This window comes from Pyrus communis, chromosome 6 (assembly GCF_963583255.1).
Source record: "Pyrus communis chromosome 6, drPyrComm1.1, whole genome shotgun sequence".
NCBI lineage: Eukaryota > Viridiplantae > Streptophyta > Magnoliopsida > Rosales > Rosaceae > Pyrus > Pyrus communis.
Window position 1 is genome coordinate 3,974,383 of NC_084808.1, and position 21,240 is coordinate 3,995,622.

The 21,240-nt window shown below is 38.2% G+C and overlaps 1 protein-coding gene across 1 annotated transcript; it reads right to left on the reverse strand.

The window, feature by feature from the left end:
• Positions 1–11,760: 11,760 nt before the first annotated feature.
• On the reverse strand, positions 11,761–20,702 carry LOC137738202 (kinesin-like protein KIN-12B). Its single transcript, XM_068477835.1, has 16 exons — positions 20,406–20,702; positions 19,517–19,654; positions 19,352–19,435; positions 19,126–19,251; positions 18,782–18,841; positions 18,636–18,689; positions 18,455–18,547; positions 17,283–17,378; positions 16,977–17,119; positions 15,851–16,000; positions 15,628–15,757; positions 14,283–15,533; positions 14,079–14,177; positions 13,845–13,997; positions 12,946–13,743; positions 11,761–12,193 (listed from the first exon to the last, which is right to left on the reverse strand). The coding sequence occupies exons 1-16, from the start codon at positions 20,700–20,702 to the stop codon at positions 11,882–11,884; spliced, it is 3,984 nt and encodes a 1,327-aa protein (XP_068333936.1). The 3' UTR covers positions 11,761–11,881.
• Positions 20,703–21,240: the final 538 nt, after the last annotated feature.

Sequence of the window (21,240 nt, forward strand, 5' to 3'; positions counted from 1 at the left end):
GATGGTGATGTTGGAAAGCTTGATCCGTGTAGTTTTTGGTGAGTTTGAGAGTTGGTAGGCTCGGGTGTACGGACGACAAAGAAAATTCGAGAAGATGAGAGAGAGGAGAATGTTTAGACGTGTGTGTATGTATGTGTGTGTTACGAGATTGGGCAACATAAAAGGATCACAAGCCTTGATTGGCTATGTGATTTAAGGCCTAACAATTGGTCCAAAAGAAATAAAACAAGCCTAAAACTTCTAATTGGGTCCAAGGTTGTAGGAAAAGAAGATGATAGGAGGATATGTTATGGACAACCCAAAATTATAACTCTACCCAATTACACCTATTCGTTCGTAACATTTTCATTACGAACCCGATTCGACCCTAACTCATGTCAACGTGCTCGTGACGTCAAGTACAATTTAATCATGTCAGTGAAAAAAATAATTTAAAACTATATACATACATCCCCGTCACTAAGCCTTGAGGGCATAATCATCACTTTACATACTCGAAAATGAATATATACAATAATTTGGGACGGGTCGTCACACCAAGTACAAGCATAACTTCATTTATGTATCTCCTACCCTACATTGTTTCAATGATCAGTGTTCCCTTTCCTGCCACTTCAACCAAGACTCCAGTGCCTACTTGGACCTTGGCTTTCCCCCTTTTGTCAATGTCTACAAGCAAATCTTCCCTAGATGTCATATGATTACTACGTCCACTATCTATGTACCATTCATCACTTATCTTCTTTACTTCTCCAGAGTGATGGGCATAGTATAGATTTCCAATTTTTTCTACTTGATTAGCAAAATTCACTTGTTGCATAGCCTTGTTTGCATTACAGTACTTTGCAATATGCCCAATTTTGCTACACTTGTGACACTTGACCTTGTTCTTAACCCAAGACTCCCCATAGTGAAGTCTATCACAGAATTTACACTTATGCCTAGTGTCATTTGCATCATTCTTCATAGGGAAGCTAGCCTTATTACCCCAATCAGCCTTGTTACTCTACCGTTTCCCTTTTGGCTTAAAATTTTTCTGGTATTTGCTATTGTTTGTTTGACCATTAAACCTATTTGGTTTTGATGCAATGTTCAAACTAGCAAATGCTTTCTCCATACTATTCTCACCAAGTCTATCAAGCCTTTGTTCAAAACCCCTTAAAATTGCAACTACATCCTGAGCATATATGGTGTCTAAATCCTTAGTATTTTCTATCACAGTTGCAATACTATCATAGGATTTAGGTAAACTAATTAACAACTTCTGAACAATTCTTTGATTACTCAGATCTTCACCACAGCTCCTCATTTGATTAATTAGATCGAACAATTTAGCAATATACACAGAGAGATTCACTATCATTCATGCGAGTATACTCAAAATCTCGTCTAAAACCTTGAAGTTTCACGAATCTTACTTGCTTATCTCCAACAAATTCTTGTTTCAGAATGTCTCACGCAGCCTTTGCACTTTCCTGGGTTGCGATCCTCGAGAAAATTTGATATGAAACAACACCTTGGATGATTCCAAGTGCTCTAGCGTCCTTGACCACATTCTCAAGCATCAACTTATTCTCCGCCTCTGTGAGCTCATTCTCCTTCTTCATCGAAGTTTCATACCCATTTTCAACCATATCCCATAGTTCGTGTGAACGGAAAATGGTCTTCATTTTGAATTTCTAGAAATCAAAATTCTCGCCATTGAAGACTGGTGTTCTGTGTTCTCCTCCTCCAGATCTAGCCATGTTAGACTCGATCGCTGATATGAACTCGAATCACTGTAATGAGCTTTTGCTGTGAATCCGAGCTCACCTTTTCACAAACACGACGCCCAGAAATTCAGACCCAACCTAGCTCTGAGGCCATGTTAAGGGATTAAAATTAAATGGGAATTCTAGCAGTAGTTATGGAAGAGAGTCTTAGAAAGTTTTAGGAAGAAGAAGAAAGGAAAATGGATCAGAAAATCTCAGAGAATATCCCTCTGCATTTTTCCATATATTTTGGGCACTCATTCTGAGCATATGAGCTCATACACTAGCAATTATAAATGTTAGAGGTGAGAAAGAGAGACATAATTCTAAATTCAATCTCAGCCATCCATTACACCTTATTCTGAGATTCAGACACTTGTCCAATGTTAAGCCCTATGAGACTTAACCAACACATTACATTTTAACACATAAACTTAACCTATGAGCAGAGTCATAACATAAATGAAATACTTATAATATTCACTAATCAGTTCATCAATTTACACACTAACAGCATCGTTAGAGTTGGTAGAAATCGGGACAAACGGCGGCCTATGAAAAGGCAGATAGTAGAGGTAAAGGGCAATAAAGTAGAGTCTGACATAGAAACAGTGACACTTGGTGGTGGTGCTGTAGTGATATTGATAGAACTGAGATTTGGTTGTGTTGCCATGGAAGCACGCGAAGAGACTAAGAGTAGCTTCAAAGGAGGTATGGAGGTCTGATACAATGGGGGTGAAGAAGGCAACGAGGGAATTCAAGGTGATATGATATTTGGCGACATCAGTGATCGTAGGAGAAAAGGAATGGAAGGTTGAAGGGAGCTTTCGAGAATGGAGACGTGAGCCAACGATGGACCGAAAATGAAAACGGGAATCGTGGAGAAGGAAGGGGTCTAAGAGCAGACCGAACTAGAAGCATATTGAGTGGCTCCATTTGTGGAATGGAGGTCAGTGGTTGTGGGGAAGAGACCCTAACCTTTCTTGGTGAGAAAGAGGTTGGGATTGGTGGGGAGGAACGGGAAAGGGGAGGAAGAAGATGTTTCAATTTATTTTTTGTTTTAGTTTTTAATTATATGAAGATAAAAATTATTTTTTATTATTTAAATATTTTTAATCCACATGACATTATTTAATGGAAAAGGATCATCGTCGGATTCTTTTCCTGGGGATCATAAGGATCTCGTGATCATAATCATTCATCGTACATCGTACATTGTGCGGTCAGTTTTCGTTAGGTAATATTTATATTTAATTTTGAAATGATTTTTGACCGCACGATGTACGATAAAGGATCACGATCACGGGATCCCTAAGATCCCCAGGAAAAGCATCCGACGAGGATCCTTTTTCTTATTTAATTATATTTGCGGGACCTAGTTATGTGCCACATTAGCACATAACCGAATTTTTAACAGAATTGTGACAGAATGACCACATTGATTAATTTTCAATTTTAGGGATCATCTTGATGGATCGGGTCAATTTCAGGGACCATTTGTGATAAAAACCTATTAATTAATTATTTTTGTATTTTTGTTTGTATGTGCTTTTCAACATGTAAATTGGAATGAATTAATTAATTTTCTAATTTAGTTTTGAGAAATGCTAATGAGATTGTAAGACTCTTCATGGACTTTCAATTACTTCATAATTTTGGCATTGTTTTGTAATATTGGCATGAGAATTGATGGTAAATTGTGAAGTGGCAAGGAGTCCACATCCTACCTTGAGACAGTCTCCTTAGCATTTCTTTTAAGTTAATTAACTAAATTCGGAGGATGAAAATTAATTTTGGAGGAGAGATAGATTTTAATTATTTTTAAATTGTAAGTTGTAATATATATTGTAACATCCCACATCGTCCAGGAGAGTGGATCCTGTAAGCCTTATATATATATTCCCATCTCTACCGAGCACAAGGTCTTTTGGGAGCTCACTGGCTTCGGATTCCCAGAAACAAAACCGTGAGGGTGTGGTGGGGGCCTAAAACGGACAATATTGTGCTACGGTGGAGTTGAGCCCGGAATGTGATGGGGGCCCAGACCGGGATGTGACATATATATACTCTGCGTTCTAGTTGTCTTATATAATTACATATAGATACAATGTATTTCACAATATTTGTTTATAAAAATAACAACGTTGTAATAACGTATATGCATATAGCATATAGCGTACGGTGATGCGGTATACAAAGGCAACTATTACATATTACATATTATAAGAAGAAGACATTGTTAAATAAACATTTTGGTTGTTCGACTGTGGTGAATGTCAAGTTTATATTTTAAGATGTAATACAATAAATATTTATTGATATAATAATTTAAATATGACTTGGTAATTTTGTAATAGGAGTCGTAGAATATCATCTCTGTAAACATTTTCTATTGTTCAACTAGGGACTGAACAAAATAGTCTGGATAAATTAGGTTCTTATCTCTTTTATTTATTTATTTTTTGTTATTTCTCATTAATTAAAATCATTTTTTTTTATCAAGATCTTTTGACTTTTGTTTATATAATTATATGAATATTAAATTATTTATATGTCATCATATGTCAATTTTAAAATTGTAAAACTTATTAATCATTTCCAAATATATCTTTTAGTAGTTTTCATTTCTTTTTATTTTTAGTGTAATAATAATATTCTAAACTACATATTAATATAACTCTTTTTTTTCAGCCGAGAGAGAATGAAAAAATTATTTAATCTGCTATCACAAAAAAAATTATAGACAGTAATTTAATTTCATAAAACCAAAATTTGATGTCTTTTTGTGACAGCCCGTTCCGAAAATTTTAAAACGTATGCGTGAAAAGACGATTTTGCCCCTAGTGTGATTTTTACGTTGTGTGATTGTTTTGAGTTGGTGTGGCTGGTTGTGGACTACACACACACTCCCATAATTTCCCTCACCCTTTCCCCCTATCCCTGCACCTATCCCGTGCCATTTCCCTTCCCATTTTCATATCCCTTGTACGGACACACCTCCAAAACCCATGTAATCTTCACAGATCGAAGAAACAAAGTACATATCCATGCTCGTGAGGTCCATTGGAGTCCAACCATACCCATTTCAAGTAAGGATACCTTTGTTTTCACGTCGAACTCGGGATACCCGATTTTTGGTACTGTTCATGCACACGTAAATTCTTATGTTTTTGGGAATTTCAAGCTTGTAGGAAGCTTGGTGAGGTCCTTAGGAGACTCGGAGTGGTTCGTTTGAAGGTTTTGGACGTCGGGATCGCGAGTTTCGAGGTTGGCCGGAGTTGGGGGTATTTTCCCAGCGATATTTTGTGGATTTTAGCACTTGAAAGTGGTATGATTTTGTTCCTCTTGTTGTAAGCTTCAATTTGGTACCAATTTTATGAAATTTGGTTGAAAAACGAAGAAGATATCACGATTTGAATTTTTCCCAATTTTCCGGCGCCGGAGCCTCGCCGGAGAAGACAACGGAATATTCCGTCAGTTTGGATGGAATATTCCTAACGCCGTTGACGGAATCCGTTAAAGTTAACGGAATATTCTTGACGGCGTTAACTGACGTCGTCAGCGTGCCAGGCACGTGCCTGCGTGTGGCCGGCGCATGTGGCCATGCCTTGGCCGGCGCGTGGGGGCGCGTGCGGCGGTGAAAATTGTTTCTAAAAATATGGGGATGTTCCTGAGGTTGAGTAGATCACGTTGGTGTATTCATACACCCCATTTGAGCATTGTATGAGAAGTTATTTCTTAAGTTTGGTTATGTGCTTTAAAATTAACGTTTTTATAGTTGTTTCGCATATAGGTGATACCTATCCCGAGGACGAGCGTGGTCACTCGAGGCAGGGGGTTATGACCCTTCCACATACCAGTGAGTGGGCTTTTGGTTTTCCGTATATACCTATATACTTATACTTTTCCCAGAAATTGATTTAGAACGTTTATTCGTTTATATGCCATGCCTATAGTTGCCGTTGTTTATGCATCGTTAATTGTGTATATATATATATGTATGTATGTTTGGTGCTGCGGACGCACAGGTAAGTGCCAGGTGAGTTGTGATTTATGTTTACATTCAATAGTGATTTGAGATGCATAGAGAGCTCATAACCTGCACCCACGGTGTCAGTTCTCCCGCCCAGAGTTGGGCACAGTCTTTCACGTGATGTTCACCTCCCGCACCACATGCTCAGCTTGGATCCAAGTTAGGTGCACAGTCTTGTCGTACATACCACTTTAGGTGGTTCCGACTCGAAGGTGACCCGCGATTATTCGCCCAGCCTTCACGTGATCGTAGCACTTGAGCGTATATATATATATATTACACCCAAGCTTGTCGTACAGACCACTTTAGGTGGTTCCGACTCGTGTGCAGGTCTAGTTAGTGAGAGTGAGTTTTGAGCTCTAGATTCAGCCGTACAGGTCACGTTAGGTGACTTCAGCTGACAGATTATATGACATTGATGTGATAGTACCTGAGCACTTGCATTTTTCTTTGAGGTTCTGGCATAGCATATTCCTGAGCATGAATTTTATATATATATATATACTATTTTCTGGGAAGTATACAGGTTTTATGGCGAGGGGTTAGAACTTATTTATTAAATGGTTTTCGAAAAACTTTGTTTTTGCCCACTCACGCTTTTGTTTTGCGCCCCTCCAGGTTCTAGTTGGCTAGCGCGTTTGGTGGCTTCCCTGAGGATTTCCCCGGCATATCTGACAGACCACCACCAGTGTAGGACCACCTTCGGGTGTGCTTTTGTTGCGTCGTTTTCTCCTGGACTGCATTAGGCTTTCATGCCCTGAACTTAGTGTCGCACTTACGCTTATACTTGTTCGTTGTTACCTTGTGTAAAGCTAGTTTTTATTTATTCGTACTATTTATATTGTTATTTTATTAGCTTCCGCACTGTGCACATGGTTACGTCACTTCCATGTGACGGCCAACATGCCCTGATTTCGATCAGGGTGTGTCACTTTTTATTTAAGCCTCACTTACATTTAATTTTAGCATATTTCTAATATTAAAAAATTAAAAAAATTAAAAAAATTAAAAAATTAAAAACAAAAACTTTTCCCTCCATTCCCACTCACATGTTCTCTCTCCTCCCATTTAAAAAAAAATGTTAACACACACAGAGTGTGTAGACATATACTAGTAATAATACTAATAACTAGCATATGGCCACACACAAAATGTGTGTGAAAATTTTGTATTTTTATTTTTAAAATGGAAGGGGGGAGAGAGAGAGAGAGAGAGAGAGAGAGAGAGAGAGTGAGATTGGGGATAGAGCTTTGTTTTTTATTTTTTATTTTTTTTAATTAAAGACATGTTAGAATCATATACATGTGAGATTTTGAAAAAAACAGCAAAATTTTGGTTGTGTGAAATAAATTACTATTCACATTTCTTATTTATGTTCGGTTTTAATTAGAGGGTTAAAATGGTTTCATGGGGTTTTGGTTGACAATGAGAGTTCCATGAATATGTAGTTTATGTAGTTTTTTTATTTTTTATTTTTGGTAAAAGTTTCTTTTTATTCCCAACTAGGCAAAACATATATACAAGCTAACTAAAGGCTCAAAGCAAATGTATAAACAAACAAAAGATAAAACACAAAATGAGCCAATCAACAGATAGGGCTAAGACCAACCTACACAACAGAATCTAGAAACTTCAACTATAGTCTTCACCTCCACAATTCCACATTATCCATCCAATTCCTCTTCCACAGCTGAGCATCACCTCATTGATTGCATCTTCCCACTCCGATCTATTCCTCAAGCGCAACCATAAAAACAGGATAGTCTGCAACTAAACGAGAAAAGCCAACTATCAAGATGAAGCCCGTGAAAACCCATGAGCCACACTACCGATAAAGGCAGACAACATAGAGAAGGTGGTGGTGTCGAAAATACCCAAACCGGTGTAAACACTGAAGCTCTACACACAATAGGATGCATGGTTAAAGATCGGAATAGGGATGAGCCAAGAAAAGGGATATCCACAAGGGTAGAGGAATAGTATAGATTAGTAAAGAGATTTTAGGAAAAAATAGTAAAAACCAGGAAAAGAGAAGAGGAAAAAAGAAAGGTGGGAAGGGCAACTGACCTCGGCTAGAGCTAAGGTTGACGCCACTGGATTTTCTCAAGATTAAAAGCCTCACCCTAAAAGTGAGAAAAATATCACTATGCAATTTAACATTTGAGTCGTTTTACTAACAGACAAGAGGTTAACTTTGAATTGGGAACTTGGAGCACATTGTCAAGTTTAAGATTTGATGTGACTTGGAATGAACCAGTTGAGATTGCCATCAAGGGTTTGAATGGTGGCTATTAAGGGCAAATGTAATGGATTCATCAATGGAGAGGAAGCTATCACATGATTCTTTGGTCCATTATTAATTATCCAACCCAAATCGGAATGTGCAGCAACTAGATTCACATCTCATGAAGGTGTAACAATACCTGCAACATTCGCAAAGTGTTGTGCGTTATCATTGTTTTTTTTCCAAAGCATTGCCATGATTTGGTTGTATTCTTCAATGGTAAACCTTGGATCATCACTAGAGGATGAGGGCTTGGAGCCCCTATCTGCAGGTTTGTTTGCATTAGTTGCCTTTCATGGTTAGCGTCGGAACGCCTTTGGTTGGGAGGTTTGACATTCTATCCATGGAACTTGTGGCCTGGAGGGAAACCATTTAAATAATAGCATGTGAAATTGTTACCAGGTGGAATAACCTGCAATTTAAAATCTATATACGTGCTTGTCTTACTAGTCAGCAACACTTATCAACTAAGATCAGATATGTTAGTTTACTCACAGCGGAAGCATCAAATTTAAGCTCAGTTTACTAAAATGTTCTTGGTTAACTAAGATCCATTTTAATGCATGTTTAACTCTGACAATCTTAGTTGCATGGACTTATCTCTTTGTAAATAATGATGAACATATATCACAAGCAAATGGTAAGATAAGTAAACTAGAAGAACGATAAATTGCACGGGATGTTTTTTGCCATAAAAAAACCCACCTTTAGATTAAAAAAAATCAGGGACTCTTCACTGAGTCCAATACACTAGTGAAATCAATATTCTTACCAAGTAACCACACAAGCTCAACTCCTAGATCCTAATCTATGGAGTCTAAGATTGAAACCCTCGCTTCCATCAATCCTTTCTAGAAGCTTGAGGTATGACTTGGCCTTGCATGACCTACTTTAGGGGTCTAAGTCACAACCGGTCTACACTTTTAGTGACCCACTGTAGAAGCTCGATGGACTTAGCTTTGCAAGATCTGCTATAGGAGCTCAAGTCGTAATTAATCAGCACTTCCAATGATATGCTCTAGAAGTGCTAGAACCAAACTTGACTTTGCATGACCCGCTCTAGGAGTTCAAGTTGACATTGATCCTAACTTCCCATGGCAAGCCTTGGAAGTTCGAGGTTGACATGCAATCCCCCATGCATGCTCAACCATCTCATTCGATGAGATTCAAGAGTTTACAACTTCAGAAGTTGGTAAAAAAGGCGAATGATGTGCATCAACAAACTCCTAACAAGGGCCATGCTACATGCCAATATCACCCTAGCCTTCGCATACACATGTCATGCCTTTGGACGCACTATACATCAGTTGCCCTGAACGCTTTACGTTCACGCTTGTATAAAATTAAATTAAATTTTATTAACGCAAGGTGTTCGAGCTCAATACAAGATGACAAAGCGATCAACGAGGCATACCAAAGAGGAAGGCAATCAACAAAAGAAAAGGCATAACTTCAAGATTATTTGCGTGATCAAGTAATAGAAAGAAGACAAAAATCTCCTTATCAATGACTAATCACTTAAAACAAGAAAGAAAGTGGGCCAACCAATTGGCTAATTGTTTAAATGCAGAAAAGAAGAGAAGTAATACTACAAAAAAAAAAAAAAAAAAGATAATTGCAAAAAAGAAAGAAAAAGAGGAAGCCCAAGCCAATCCCCTATTCAGAGCCACCATTGGCCGTATCATCCTCCACATCAGCTTTGCCTTGGTCAGCTTCGTTGTTTGAACCAGCATAGAGAGCCCCAACCAAGCTTAAGCCCAACAAAAGAAACAAAGCAACAAAAGGAAATCCTAATCTCCAACACTAGAGAGCGCCTGCCGCACCAAGATGCTTGCACCAAATCCAAAATCACACACGAACCATAAGATTAATCTTGAAACGCCGAACCATAAATTGAACTCCCGAGATCCAAACCTTCGATACCAACACCTGCAAAGAGAACTAGAGAACCAAAAAAAAAAAAAAGGGAGGTTTGAATTAGGTGTGTAAAACACCTTTGTTACAACGTAATTCATTCCACACTTCGCCCAAATTTTCCAACAAGCCAGTAAGGCAAGGGGCTTTGAGGTGTGGATCTAGGGAACCAATTGAGTCAAACACTTCAAGAGCAAGCCTATGGCTAGATGAGAAATTGGATTTGGGAAAGCATGGGGGAGAAAATTGGGTGGGAGAGAAATAGGAAAACACTGAAAAACACCGGGGAAGCTGAGAAACGTGCATGAAAAAAAAAAAAAAAAGGAAGGAGGGTAGAGGCAGCTATGGAAGGCGTAGGAGGAAGGGGAAACGACTAGGAGGAGGAAAGGTGAGGATGCTACCAACCCAACCCAAGTCTTCATAAGGGCTAGTGGCTCGATTGCTGCTAGGGTTTTTTTTTTTTTTTTTTTTTTTTGGGTACATGCATTGTTCTAAAAATCTCCGCCTAACACCGCCTAGGCTCCTCAACTAGGCATTTGAAAATTTAGAAAGGACGCCTAGACCTACTGAGACACCTACCTAAACTGCCTAGGCACCTGCCTAGCCCACCCAAACCCTTCTAGACACCTACCTAGGTTGCAACTCACTTAGATAAAAAATAGATAACTTTCATTTTGCATTGTTTTCTTAATAAATTGTAAGAGACTTGTTGAATACTTAAATGAACACACATTATATGCTTGTTCCCCATGTTTTTATTATGTTTCAATACTTCATAATATATATGTCATTCTATTTTGTAATTTATGATGTAATTATATGTATTTTAAGTATAAACAGACACTTAATATAACAGATTTACTTAAATCCGCCTAAGCCTTGCCTAATCGCCTAAGCGCTAGGCCCCAATCTGCCGCCTGACTAGCGCCTATCTTCTTTTCTTCACTCATAAGGTAATGAGACGGCGGCAATGAGCTCCACCTTGGGTACATGTATCACCTCCTTACTTGAACCTATCATTCACAGTGGCAATGGGCTCCACCTTGTAGACCATGATGTCAACTAAGTCAACATTAATGGTGTCCATCAAATTCTGCATCTCTTCTTCACTCATAAGGTAATGAGACAGCGGACCAATCCTATGCTCCAAATATCCAGTTTTATATGCCTCCTCAATGACAATCAAGCACTCCTCTTAGGAAGAAACTTTGAGACGCTCATGTAAGTTCCAGGTATCACCATATTTCAAAGACATGCGCATCATGAAGGGGAGAAGGGGTAGGCTTAGCCTCACAATGGGCTAGCAATAATGTGGTTCAAATTCGCTTTTGGCGGGAATCGAACCTAAGACCTCTCACTTATAAGTGAAGAGAAATACCACTAGACCGTACTACTAAGTAAAAAAAAGAATGAAATTGAAAATAGAAGATCGAACAGTTGTGGAAATCAAATTTAATGGGTAAAACACATGTGGCACATAGCATTGAAGACAAACCCTAAAGGTTGAGATTAAAACACAAAAACCATTTCAACTTATTTCCCTTTCTTGATACCAAATCCAAGGGTGAGCCACCATCCATTTCTTGGTCAGATTATTGATCACAGCATTTGTGCCTATTTCTTCGCAGCATTGGCAGTTATTATGCGTATCCACATTCTGGAAGAATGGGCATGAATAAACCATACCATACATAAGAATTGGATAAAAGAATACAACCTTTCATTCATTCATCTCTTATGAAAGAATTTGATGTAGAATACAAAAATGCTGTGAAAAAGAATAATGGAAATGGTCAAACCAGTACACAGCCAGATGACCTGCATACAATGGAGCTATTGATACAAACTTTTACTAGTTTTAAGTAATACACGGTATACATTCGCCCCTAAATTCAATTTCTATATGTTGCATCGGTCATAACCGGAGAACCATAATGAGGGTTCGGCAAGTTTTCGCAACTCGCCCTCTTCCCCTTTGTAGAATGGTTCAAATTCCTCTCTCCATCTTTGATCACTCAAACTATGGGCCTCGCCTGCATCATATTTTGCCATATTAGAACCGTCATAAGCAGGTTGAATTGCTTCTTTGGGTAAACGAGACTCGGCAATGAGCTCATTAAGACTGCTAATCTCTTTCTCATGTTTTTTCTTCAGTTTTTCAATCTTCATGTAAGCCTTATCTGCTTCTTGCTTGGTCTCCATAGCTTGCTTCTGTAGGTTATTGACGTTAATAAGATATCAAATTATGTTCACATAAAAGACAGTAAATGGAGGAAGCAGAGAAAGAGCAAAGTATGAAAAGTTTAGTTGAACATGAATGAATTCGGTGAAAATGAAAAGATACAGAGTGTATCGGAATTTATTCAGAATTCCTCCCCATCAAAATGCACTATCTATTCTTAACACAGTCACAGTTACTGATCTCATAAAAATGTTGGAAACAATTTTCAATTAGTCCTTTCATTTACATAAATTGTAGTTCCATATTTAGGGTTCTGGTCAAATTGGACTGTAAGTTACTACGATTAACATACTTTCAGGCTGTGACAACGCTTGGTCAATTTGTAAGAGCTTGGTGGCCGATCACAAAGCCATTTGTAGTTATTAAGCTCATAAATGATGGTTTTCTATAGGTCTTTGCAACTCGTTCTGAAGAGGGGAAGTTCATAGGCAGGTTAGGTTAGGTTAGTTATAAAGGTAACAAAAAAGGGAACAAGTTACATCACGATCAGCATGTGTTCCTTCGCATCATTTTGTGTGATGAAATATCCAAGGAAAATGGAAAAGAATTTGAGATGAAGCTTCAGAACTTAAATGCAAAGAAAATAAGGACAAAAATAGATAAAATCTATCCAATTATAAACATAATTCTAGGATGGAAAAGGAAAATCACTAAAATCTTGAAAGTAAGAATCTCAACCCAGAAAACAGAAAAGCATCAACACACAAAAAAGTTAACACACCTGAGCAGTAGCAACAGCCTCATCTGCTTCTTTGAGCCGCACGAGTAATTCGCCTGCAGCCTGCACAGCTTCAGCAGTATCCCGCAATTGTGCCTGAAGCCCCTTATTTTCGTCCCTAAGATACCGCCTCTCTCTTTCTCTTTCTACTCTCAATGCTGAAATTTCTGCAGCAATAGCATTTATGAATTTGGACTCAGCACCCCTGACTCCTGCCTTAGCAGCTGCTTTCTTCACATCCTCCACTCCATCCCGTATCATTCTATGCCTTGCAAGCAATTGCATATGTTTCTCTTCCAAATCTGCATACTGTTCTAACATCCGCGATTGCCCCTCCATAGCCAGTTTCATTGCTTCCTTGAGCTCTTCTGCACATTTCTTCTCAGTTTCTAATTCTTGCATTGTCTTTTCGGCCAGTGATCTGCTGGCCTCAAGTTCCATTCTGAATTCCTCAGCAAGAGATATCCACTTGCTCTCTACCTCATTCCACTTTTGTCTCTCTTGTTCTAGTTTCTGTTCAGAGCTTTCCTCATTTGACTCTGATATTGTACTGAGAGGGGCCACATTTGGGTCACGTGAATAGGTCAACTGCATTATAGAGTTTCGTGTCCGGGTTGATGCGGATGAACAGTCTACGTAATACTGTAGCTGGCTTCTTAAATCTTGAATCTCTTCCAACAATACTTCCCTTTCACCCATGTCACAGAAGTTTCGTAAATTTTCCAACTCATCTTGAACTCCTTTCAGTTCAATATTTGTCCTCAAAAGTTCTGGGTGATTCTCGTATTTCTCCTTCAGGATCTGTATGTATGGGTAATCTATAAGCATAAAGACCACAAAAAGGATCTGGAGAACAAAGAAAAGAAAGAAACATAAATGGGGCCTTCATAGACAGTTAATACCTTATACTCATGTGTGAGAGACACTAGCTCTTCCTCCATGAACTCCTCAGTGGGTAAAACACCATCCATGAGGCTTTCAAGGCGTAGAATCTTATCCTCCCTTGTCTGGGCTATAATGCCATTGCATTCTCTCTCATGCTTGTACTGCTGAACCTGTAAAATACAGCTAAAAAATGTCAAGCAAACAACAGAGGAAAATAATTGTCATGGCGGCTGTAATTTGGAGAAACCTACCAATCGGTTTAGCTGCATTATCTCTGAAGTTTTCTTGGCACATATGTCTTCTAATGCCATTTCTCTCCTAATAGCTCCCGCTAAAACCTTCTCCACAGCCTAATCATGGGGGAGAAAGTCAAGTAACTGTTGCAAATGAATCAAAGGAAGTTTGGAAAAAGAAAAAAAAAAATTGAAAATCCAGCTATTCTCTCTTGAGCTTACTTTGGGAACTTGAATCTTGGATTTGTCAGCAGACTCTGACCCATCAACAGGTACCAATTGCATATCTGAAATATCATTTGCCTCCTTGACCTCTAGCTGCATTCTATTCTTACAATTATTACAAATAAACTCCACTGAATCATCTTTTACTATTTCTTGATTAGTTTGCACTCCCACATCAGCTTTAGAAACTGGGAAAATCACCCTGGACTCTGAAGGTTTCAATGAAAATCTGAATGACGACTTCCTTAAAGCTGAACTTTGGCAGTGACTACCAATAATTTCAAGGCCATGCTGAATGCTTGCTGCCAACTGTTCAGCTGGTGCTGAAAAGTGAGTACATGCTCGAGCAGATAGGTCATTTGCTGAGCTCTTTATTGCAGGTTTTCCAAAAGATATGTGCATGCCGTCTGGGCTTAACGTACTCCCACCAGTAAGATCCTTCTGAGAAGCAGTCAGCATTGAAGAGGTCCTCAAACTTTTCCTGCTGGTGTTGACCCTGGGTGAAACACTGGGGGTAGGAGACTTTAGAACTTGGGGTACATTGCATGGAACTATGCTCAGGCATGGAGAAACACAGTTAACTACGCCATTTGGAGAACCAATGCATTCATCTGCGACTGAAAGGCAGCCAGGCATGCCTCCTGAAGGATCAGAGGCTGCACATGAGGAACCTTCCTCCACACTTTTGCAGGCTGATTCTTCAATTAGAAAATCAATAATGGAGGACCTCAGAATATTTTCCTCCTGAGCAGGCTGCATGGAGGTGTCTTCTATAACATTGCGAGGATCCAATGCACTAGCACTGGGAATAACTGGGGTGCTGCTAGCACATTCAACAATCATGTCCCCTTGTTCGGACATTCCTTCTTCCATATTAACATCTGTATCAACACCTTGTTCTTTGATACAATCACTTCCAGATGCATAGCTTTGAGAAACTTCGGAGCTTCCAATTTGAACAGCCACGAGTTGTGAATGTGATTTCATTGTGTCTAAACTGTTCACGTCAGCTCTGTTGTTAGCTTCATTGACAATTGTCTGGTTACTTACTTCAGCACAAAGCCTCTCAACAGCTTCCTCATCGATTTCCATCTCCTCATCACTGTCATCATCGACATGAGGTAATGTCATTGGAAGTTTAAGGCTAGCCTTTAGCATATTCAAACTTTGACGAAACCATGTTGCACTGTGACCTCCACTTGAAGCAACTGGGTTGTTTCCATTTGCCTTAATCCGGCGTAGTTCATCCTGTCAAATTCACAAGCTCAGAGAGATGATTCACATGTTTAACTTGTAAATGGATGAATCAAAATATGCCAAAGTACAATGAGAGAGAACATACCCTTAGCTGTCGTATCACCTCACGCAACTGATTCACATCTTCCTGCATTGCTTCATTAACAACTGCCTTGTTCTTGATAGCCTTAGCACGCTGTGCAAACCTCAATGTACTGAACGTCTCACTCTTACAGCTGCAAGATTTAATAAGTGAACTTCCAAATCACAAAAGCAGATTAAAAAATGGTAAATGTTATTTTCATGGAAGAAACAGGTTGCAGTACTACCTTTGTGTTGGAGAAATAGCACAGACCATTGCTAACTTTGCATTTCCACCAAGAGATTCCTGCAATAAGAATGTAAGCCTGGAATCTCTATAGGGGATATGCCTTTGCTTTCCCGTTTGAGAAATTTCAGCAAGAATGTTTATCAGGTTCCTGCACTCAAACAATAAGCTGCAATTAGCACAAAAGTAAAATTAAAAATAAAATAAAAAGTCTTGAACATAACAAAACTTTATATCCGAGGACAGAGTAGCCCACAAACAAAGCTCATAAGCGAGCTCACTAACAAGATTAATGAATAAGTATTTATTTATTTTCTTTATAATTTCATTCTTGTAAGCTTTATGATGTAATGAAAATTTCAATGAAAACGGTTTCATTATTCGTATTCATATCCTGTTTCTTGTAAACATTTTTGTAATTCGATGAAATGAAATCTTCGGCTCCATACTGTGATATTCATAAAGGGAAAAGATTGCCCTGTTAGAAAATGCTTATTTATTTAGGAAAGGAAAACAGAAGATCAAGTTTCAACCTCAAACAGAATCATCAACCAGAGTATGACACAATAATTTGAGCTTTGACTAAGGCTCATGTTCAACGCAAAAGCTTGTGTAACTTTATTAAGCAACACTCTAGCTAGGTAAAGCTCAGCTGGGTACGGCTCAAGTTCAACACTCAAGCTTGTGTAACTTTATTGAGCAACACTCTAGCTAGATACAGCTCAGCTGGGTACGGCTTTCTTTCAAGCGTGTTCTATTATTCTTGAGTCATTTAGTTAAGGTAAACTGATATCACTAAATTACAAATCACTGTATCCAGCTTGTGTAATATTAAGCAGCAGTCTAGCTAGGTAAAATCTCTGGTTGGCACGGCTTGCTTTCAATTGTGTAAGCTCAAAATTTGGAATAACCGTTTTGTACAAAATTCAAACATGTTATTATACTAGACCCATTTAGTTATAGTAAACTGATACCACTGTACTACAAATCACTACAATCTGTAATTAACTACTGGGTTTCAAGTTTCAACAAAACAACAAATAACAGCAATACTAATTAGGACTTTTAGAAAGCGTAAAATGCACCTTTAGGTAGAACTTTATAGAAAGCAGATAGATAAACCATACCCAAGCTGTGAGAGTGATCGATTGATATTCCCTGCTTCCTTCAAGCGCTCTCCTGCCGCCCCTGTTAACTTCTGACGCTCTGATCCAGCTAGATCAACAAGATTTATTCTACTGGTTTTGAAACTTATACCATTTGCCAAATTCTACAAAATTGATGGTTCATTTAAATCACTCCACAATATGAGTGAGAGAAAAAAAAAAAAAAACTGAAAACAGATAAATTTCAATTTTGCTCATAAGTAAAACTACAATGAACAAGTTCACTGGGAAAGTGTTCTGTACATAGGTCTTCAAGTCAGTTATTACCTTGCATTGAGATTCAACAACACAAGTAAATACAGTATGTGAGCGGGAACTCTCAGCATTGATACTAGTTGAACCTGTTCTCCTGTTTGACAAGCCCTGCATAATGCACATGTTAGTAATAGAATTCCTTAAAAAAGTATTCAAGCTCCAATCATTCATTCAGATTATGTTCACTGCAGGAACTTGGAATATTTTTATCCTAAGCGAGTCTCCCAGAGGAACCCATCAACAATACCATTTTTTCTATACAGTTATATTCAACATTCATGAGACTCTTCTTTTACATATTTTTCTTCTGCCTTATTCTAATCTGCTTCCTCAGAACTTTTGGTTTTGATGTAATTACTTCCAAGCTCTAAGGATCACCAAAGCTTTCAATTTCAACAGCCACTAGATGTTCTAAAAAACTCATGTGAAGCTTGATGCATGTAATCCTAGTTGTGAGACTTAGAGGCAAACAACAATATTCTTTTACAAAGAAAAGAACACCCCCTTGCATTTGATGTCCTACCTATGTAAGACTATTAAAAGTTGCTAAAACTTTCTGCACTTATAGTAATTTTTCTAATTTATCATTTCAAATGTACAGAAATAGGAGATCGAAACAAGATCCATCTCAAAAGAAACAGCAGCAGGACTTCAAAGGGATCCCAAACCTTTACTTTCTTTTCTGGTTGACTGAGAAACAGCACTTTCCTCTGTTTCTCCCACTTTTTGGTTTGCACTTTATGATAGAACAGTTTGCAAAGGTAAACAATTAACGTTCTCAAACCATTGATTCGATATGTAATACATCAATATCAGGAATATTCCTTATTCTGGTTATTTTGCTTAAGAGTCTACTCTTTGTTGTTGACTTGCTTAAGAGTCTACCTTGAAAAACTTTCCATGTAGTTAAAGAAACTTATGTCATTAACACGCAATGGGAGCAACCAGATCGGATTTGTAGTAAGGATGTATAATTGTTAAACTGGAATACAAACAAAACTAAACATCCACATTCTTAAAGACAAAGGTTCCTGAGGGAGAACAACCAAAGAAACAGAGGAAAAACTATATGCATTCCACAAAAGGTTAAAATTTGCTCAAAGACGATCTGACAATTTTTCTCTTTAGTATTACTATATGCACTTAGACAATGAATATTCTACATGTGAAATAATAAACCAAACCTTTATCAGAAGCTGAGTCACATCTTTCATTGTACGTACACACTCCTCGGTGAGATTTTCGACATAAACACCTGATTTAACATCTTCTCTTATCTGGGAAAATAACGATAGAAGGCCTATGAACACCAGCACACTTATAGTACAAAAGATTGATGGTGAAAAAGAAAAATATTCCTTTCACCTGAAGGCTTTTTTGATTTGGATCCAAAAGATCTGTGATTTGTTCATTGTAAATCTGCAAGCAAGCCGATAAATAAGTGAAAGAAGTTAAGAGTCTATTGGCAAATAATCAGTCAACCGAAATGAATAATTACTCAATGTTTCTACCTCGAGAAAAGAACAGTGGCACTGATACTTGAGTTCTTTATCAGCGTGCTTGATTTGCTCCTGTAAAGATGAATTCCCCAAAAACATGGGCAAACCTTTTAATACAAGAGTAATGTTAGATAGACCAACTTTTTAGACCAAATTGTAAACCATATGATGTGTCACCAATAGGAAATAAGCACATTAATCAACACTTCAGTAATAATCCAATCATCAACAACCACATCATATGGTTTACAAAATTTGGTCTAAATAGTTGGTCTCCCAAGCATTGCTCTTAATACAATATAATATTAATAATGTGCATGATCTTAAACTAACTAACCAACTAAATTAAAGCTCACCTCATTTAAGCGAGCAAAAAGACGCTCAAAAACACGGGGGGTTAACCCTTGTTGATCACTTGATAGATTCTCATCCAGCAAGGCATTGGCTGGACCCGACATGGTGTATGTCTTTCCGCTTCCCGTCTGATAAATTCAATAACCAGAGATATAGAAACACAATTAGCATCAGCATTATAACATAGCACAGACACAGAATGAAGCAAAAGACCAACTGGAAACAGACCTGTCCATATGCAAATACAGAACTGTTAAAACCTGCCATACAATTCTCAACTAGAGGTGCTCCTACAAGCTGGAAAATATCTAGCTGTAATGACAAGCACAACAAAAGGTTATAATGAAACCTAAAATCAGCTATTGAAGAATACCATTTTAAAAGAGTTCATGCCTGTGATGCATCCGTGTCGCAAACCGAGTCAAATGTGAAGGTCTGTCCATTTATCGACAAAGAGTCACTAGATAATTTCTGCACCATCATCTCTCCTTCGTCCTTGTCCTTTCGTGGTGGTCGCATTCTCACCACTACCTATACATATTAAGAAAAGAAAAATACAAGTAATAATGAAGATTATGTCGCGACTAACAAAATGAAAAAGGGCTCACTGAAAGAACACAAAATGAAAAGGATAAAAAATATATAACAGCTAAGGAACAGCCATACGGTGAACCAACATTTTCTTTTATTCATTCTCATTCTTAATTAATTACATTTTGATGTTTCTTGGTCGCCAAATAAAGATGGGTGAATAATTAAAAACTGCAAACAGCAATCAAACTGAAATTAAGAGAAAAAAATGATATCCACTCAGCTAAACTAGAAGATTTCAAAGCAACAAAACAGGTTTCGTCAAAAAAGGGTCAAAAAGAACAGTAAGAAATTAATGTCGGTATATAAGAACCATTCCCTAGTTGAGGTGAAAACGCAATCATCTTTAATTCTTCTTAGTCTTAATTCCTGATTGGTCAATTAACCTTTCATATTTCACGGCAGCCAAACAATAATTTCAAAATGTAGTAGCATAGACATTTTAAAATAGAGGGGAAAATGATATCAAGCCAACATTAAGAAATATTTTAACAAAAATTACAAGATTTTACAGAACCCAAGCAGAAGTGATTCGGGAAACGGACAGCAATCGATATGAAAATAGAGAAATCAAATGATATCAACTCAACGGGTAAAAGATATTTCAACAAATCCCACGAGATTTCTCGGCAACCAAACAGATTTTCGCAAGTTATCAATTTAAAATTTAAAGAAAGAAAGAACAGAGTACCTGTACACCAGAATCGGAGGTTCCAGGGCCGGAGTTTTCGGTCTGAGAGTCAACGCTGAGCTTCCGCTTGAGAGGGTTCGACGACGGGGGCCGAGGTGGCAATGGGCCCTTCAACTTCGCGGCAGGCGAAGGTTTAGAATCGGAGATCATGGAGTTGGGATCCGACGGCGGAGCGTTCTCCTTGGAGGCCTTGGGCTTCCAAGGTGGCCTGGGCTTGGCGGAGATAGGGTTTGGCGACGAGGGAGGCTCCGTCATCTCCCTCAATATCGCGTTTCTCGGCTGCATGAAGTGCTTCATCGAGAAATGTAGAGAGAAAGAGCGAGGGTTTCAGAGAGAGAGAGAGAGAGAGAGGGGGGGGGAGGGAGTGGGACTGAGAGAGTAGGGTTTGGATGCACAAGAGAGCGAGAGAGGAGGAAGAGAGAGGAGAGAGAGAGAAATGAGGGTGGGTAGCCGTTGGAGGAGGGGAGCGAAAGGAAGATTTGAATTTTGGAGGAAATTGAAAAAGCACGTGGGAGTAGGGTCTTATTTTTTTATTGACGAACTCGAAACAACAAAACAAAAAGCAATTTGAATTTGTGTTGGATCTGTAATCTGGATTCTGGAGCGCTGTGCTCGTTATGGAGTTTATTTGGGTAACCCGATGCGCATATGGGCCCTTTTTTGTTTGTTTGTTTATTGAACAACAGTTAAATAATTATATTTTCTTATTTGGTTGAATTATGGAAAATTTAATCTTCGAAAGATAACCTAAAATATAGACGTTCAGATCATAGTGCAATACTTTTTTTTTTTTTAAGTAAACGATATTATCTACACTAAGGGATGAGAGAGTGGG

Excerpts from the sequence above, each read along its gene's own strand:
- LOC137738202 (XM_068477835.1), bottom strand. The coding sequence starts at position 20,702 with ATGAAGCACTTCATGCAGCCGAGAAACGCGATATTGAGGGAGATGACG. Across the intron at positions 19,436-19,516 it reads GCGACACGGATGCATCACAG|CTAGATATTTTCCAGCTTGT; the intron begins GCATGAACTCTT and ends TTGTCATTACAG. Across the intron at positions 15,758-15,850 it reads GCTATTTCTCCAACACAAAG|CTGTAAGAGTGAGACGTTCA; the intron begins GTAGTACTGCAA and ends TAAATCTTGCAG.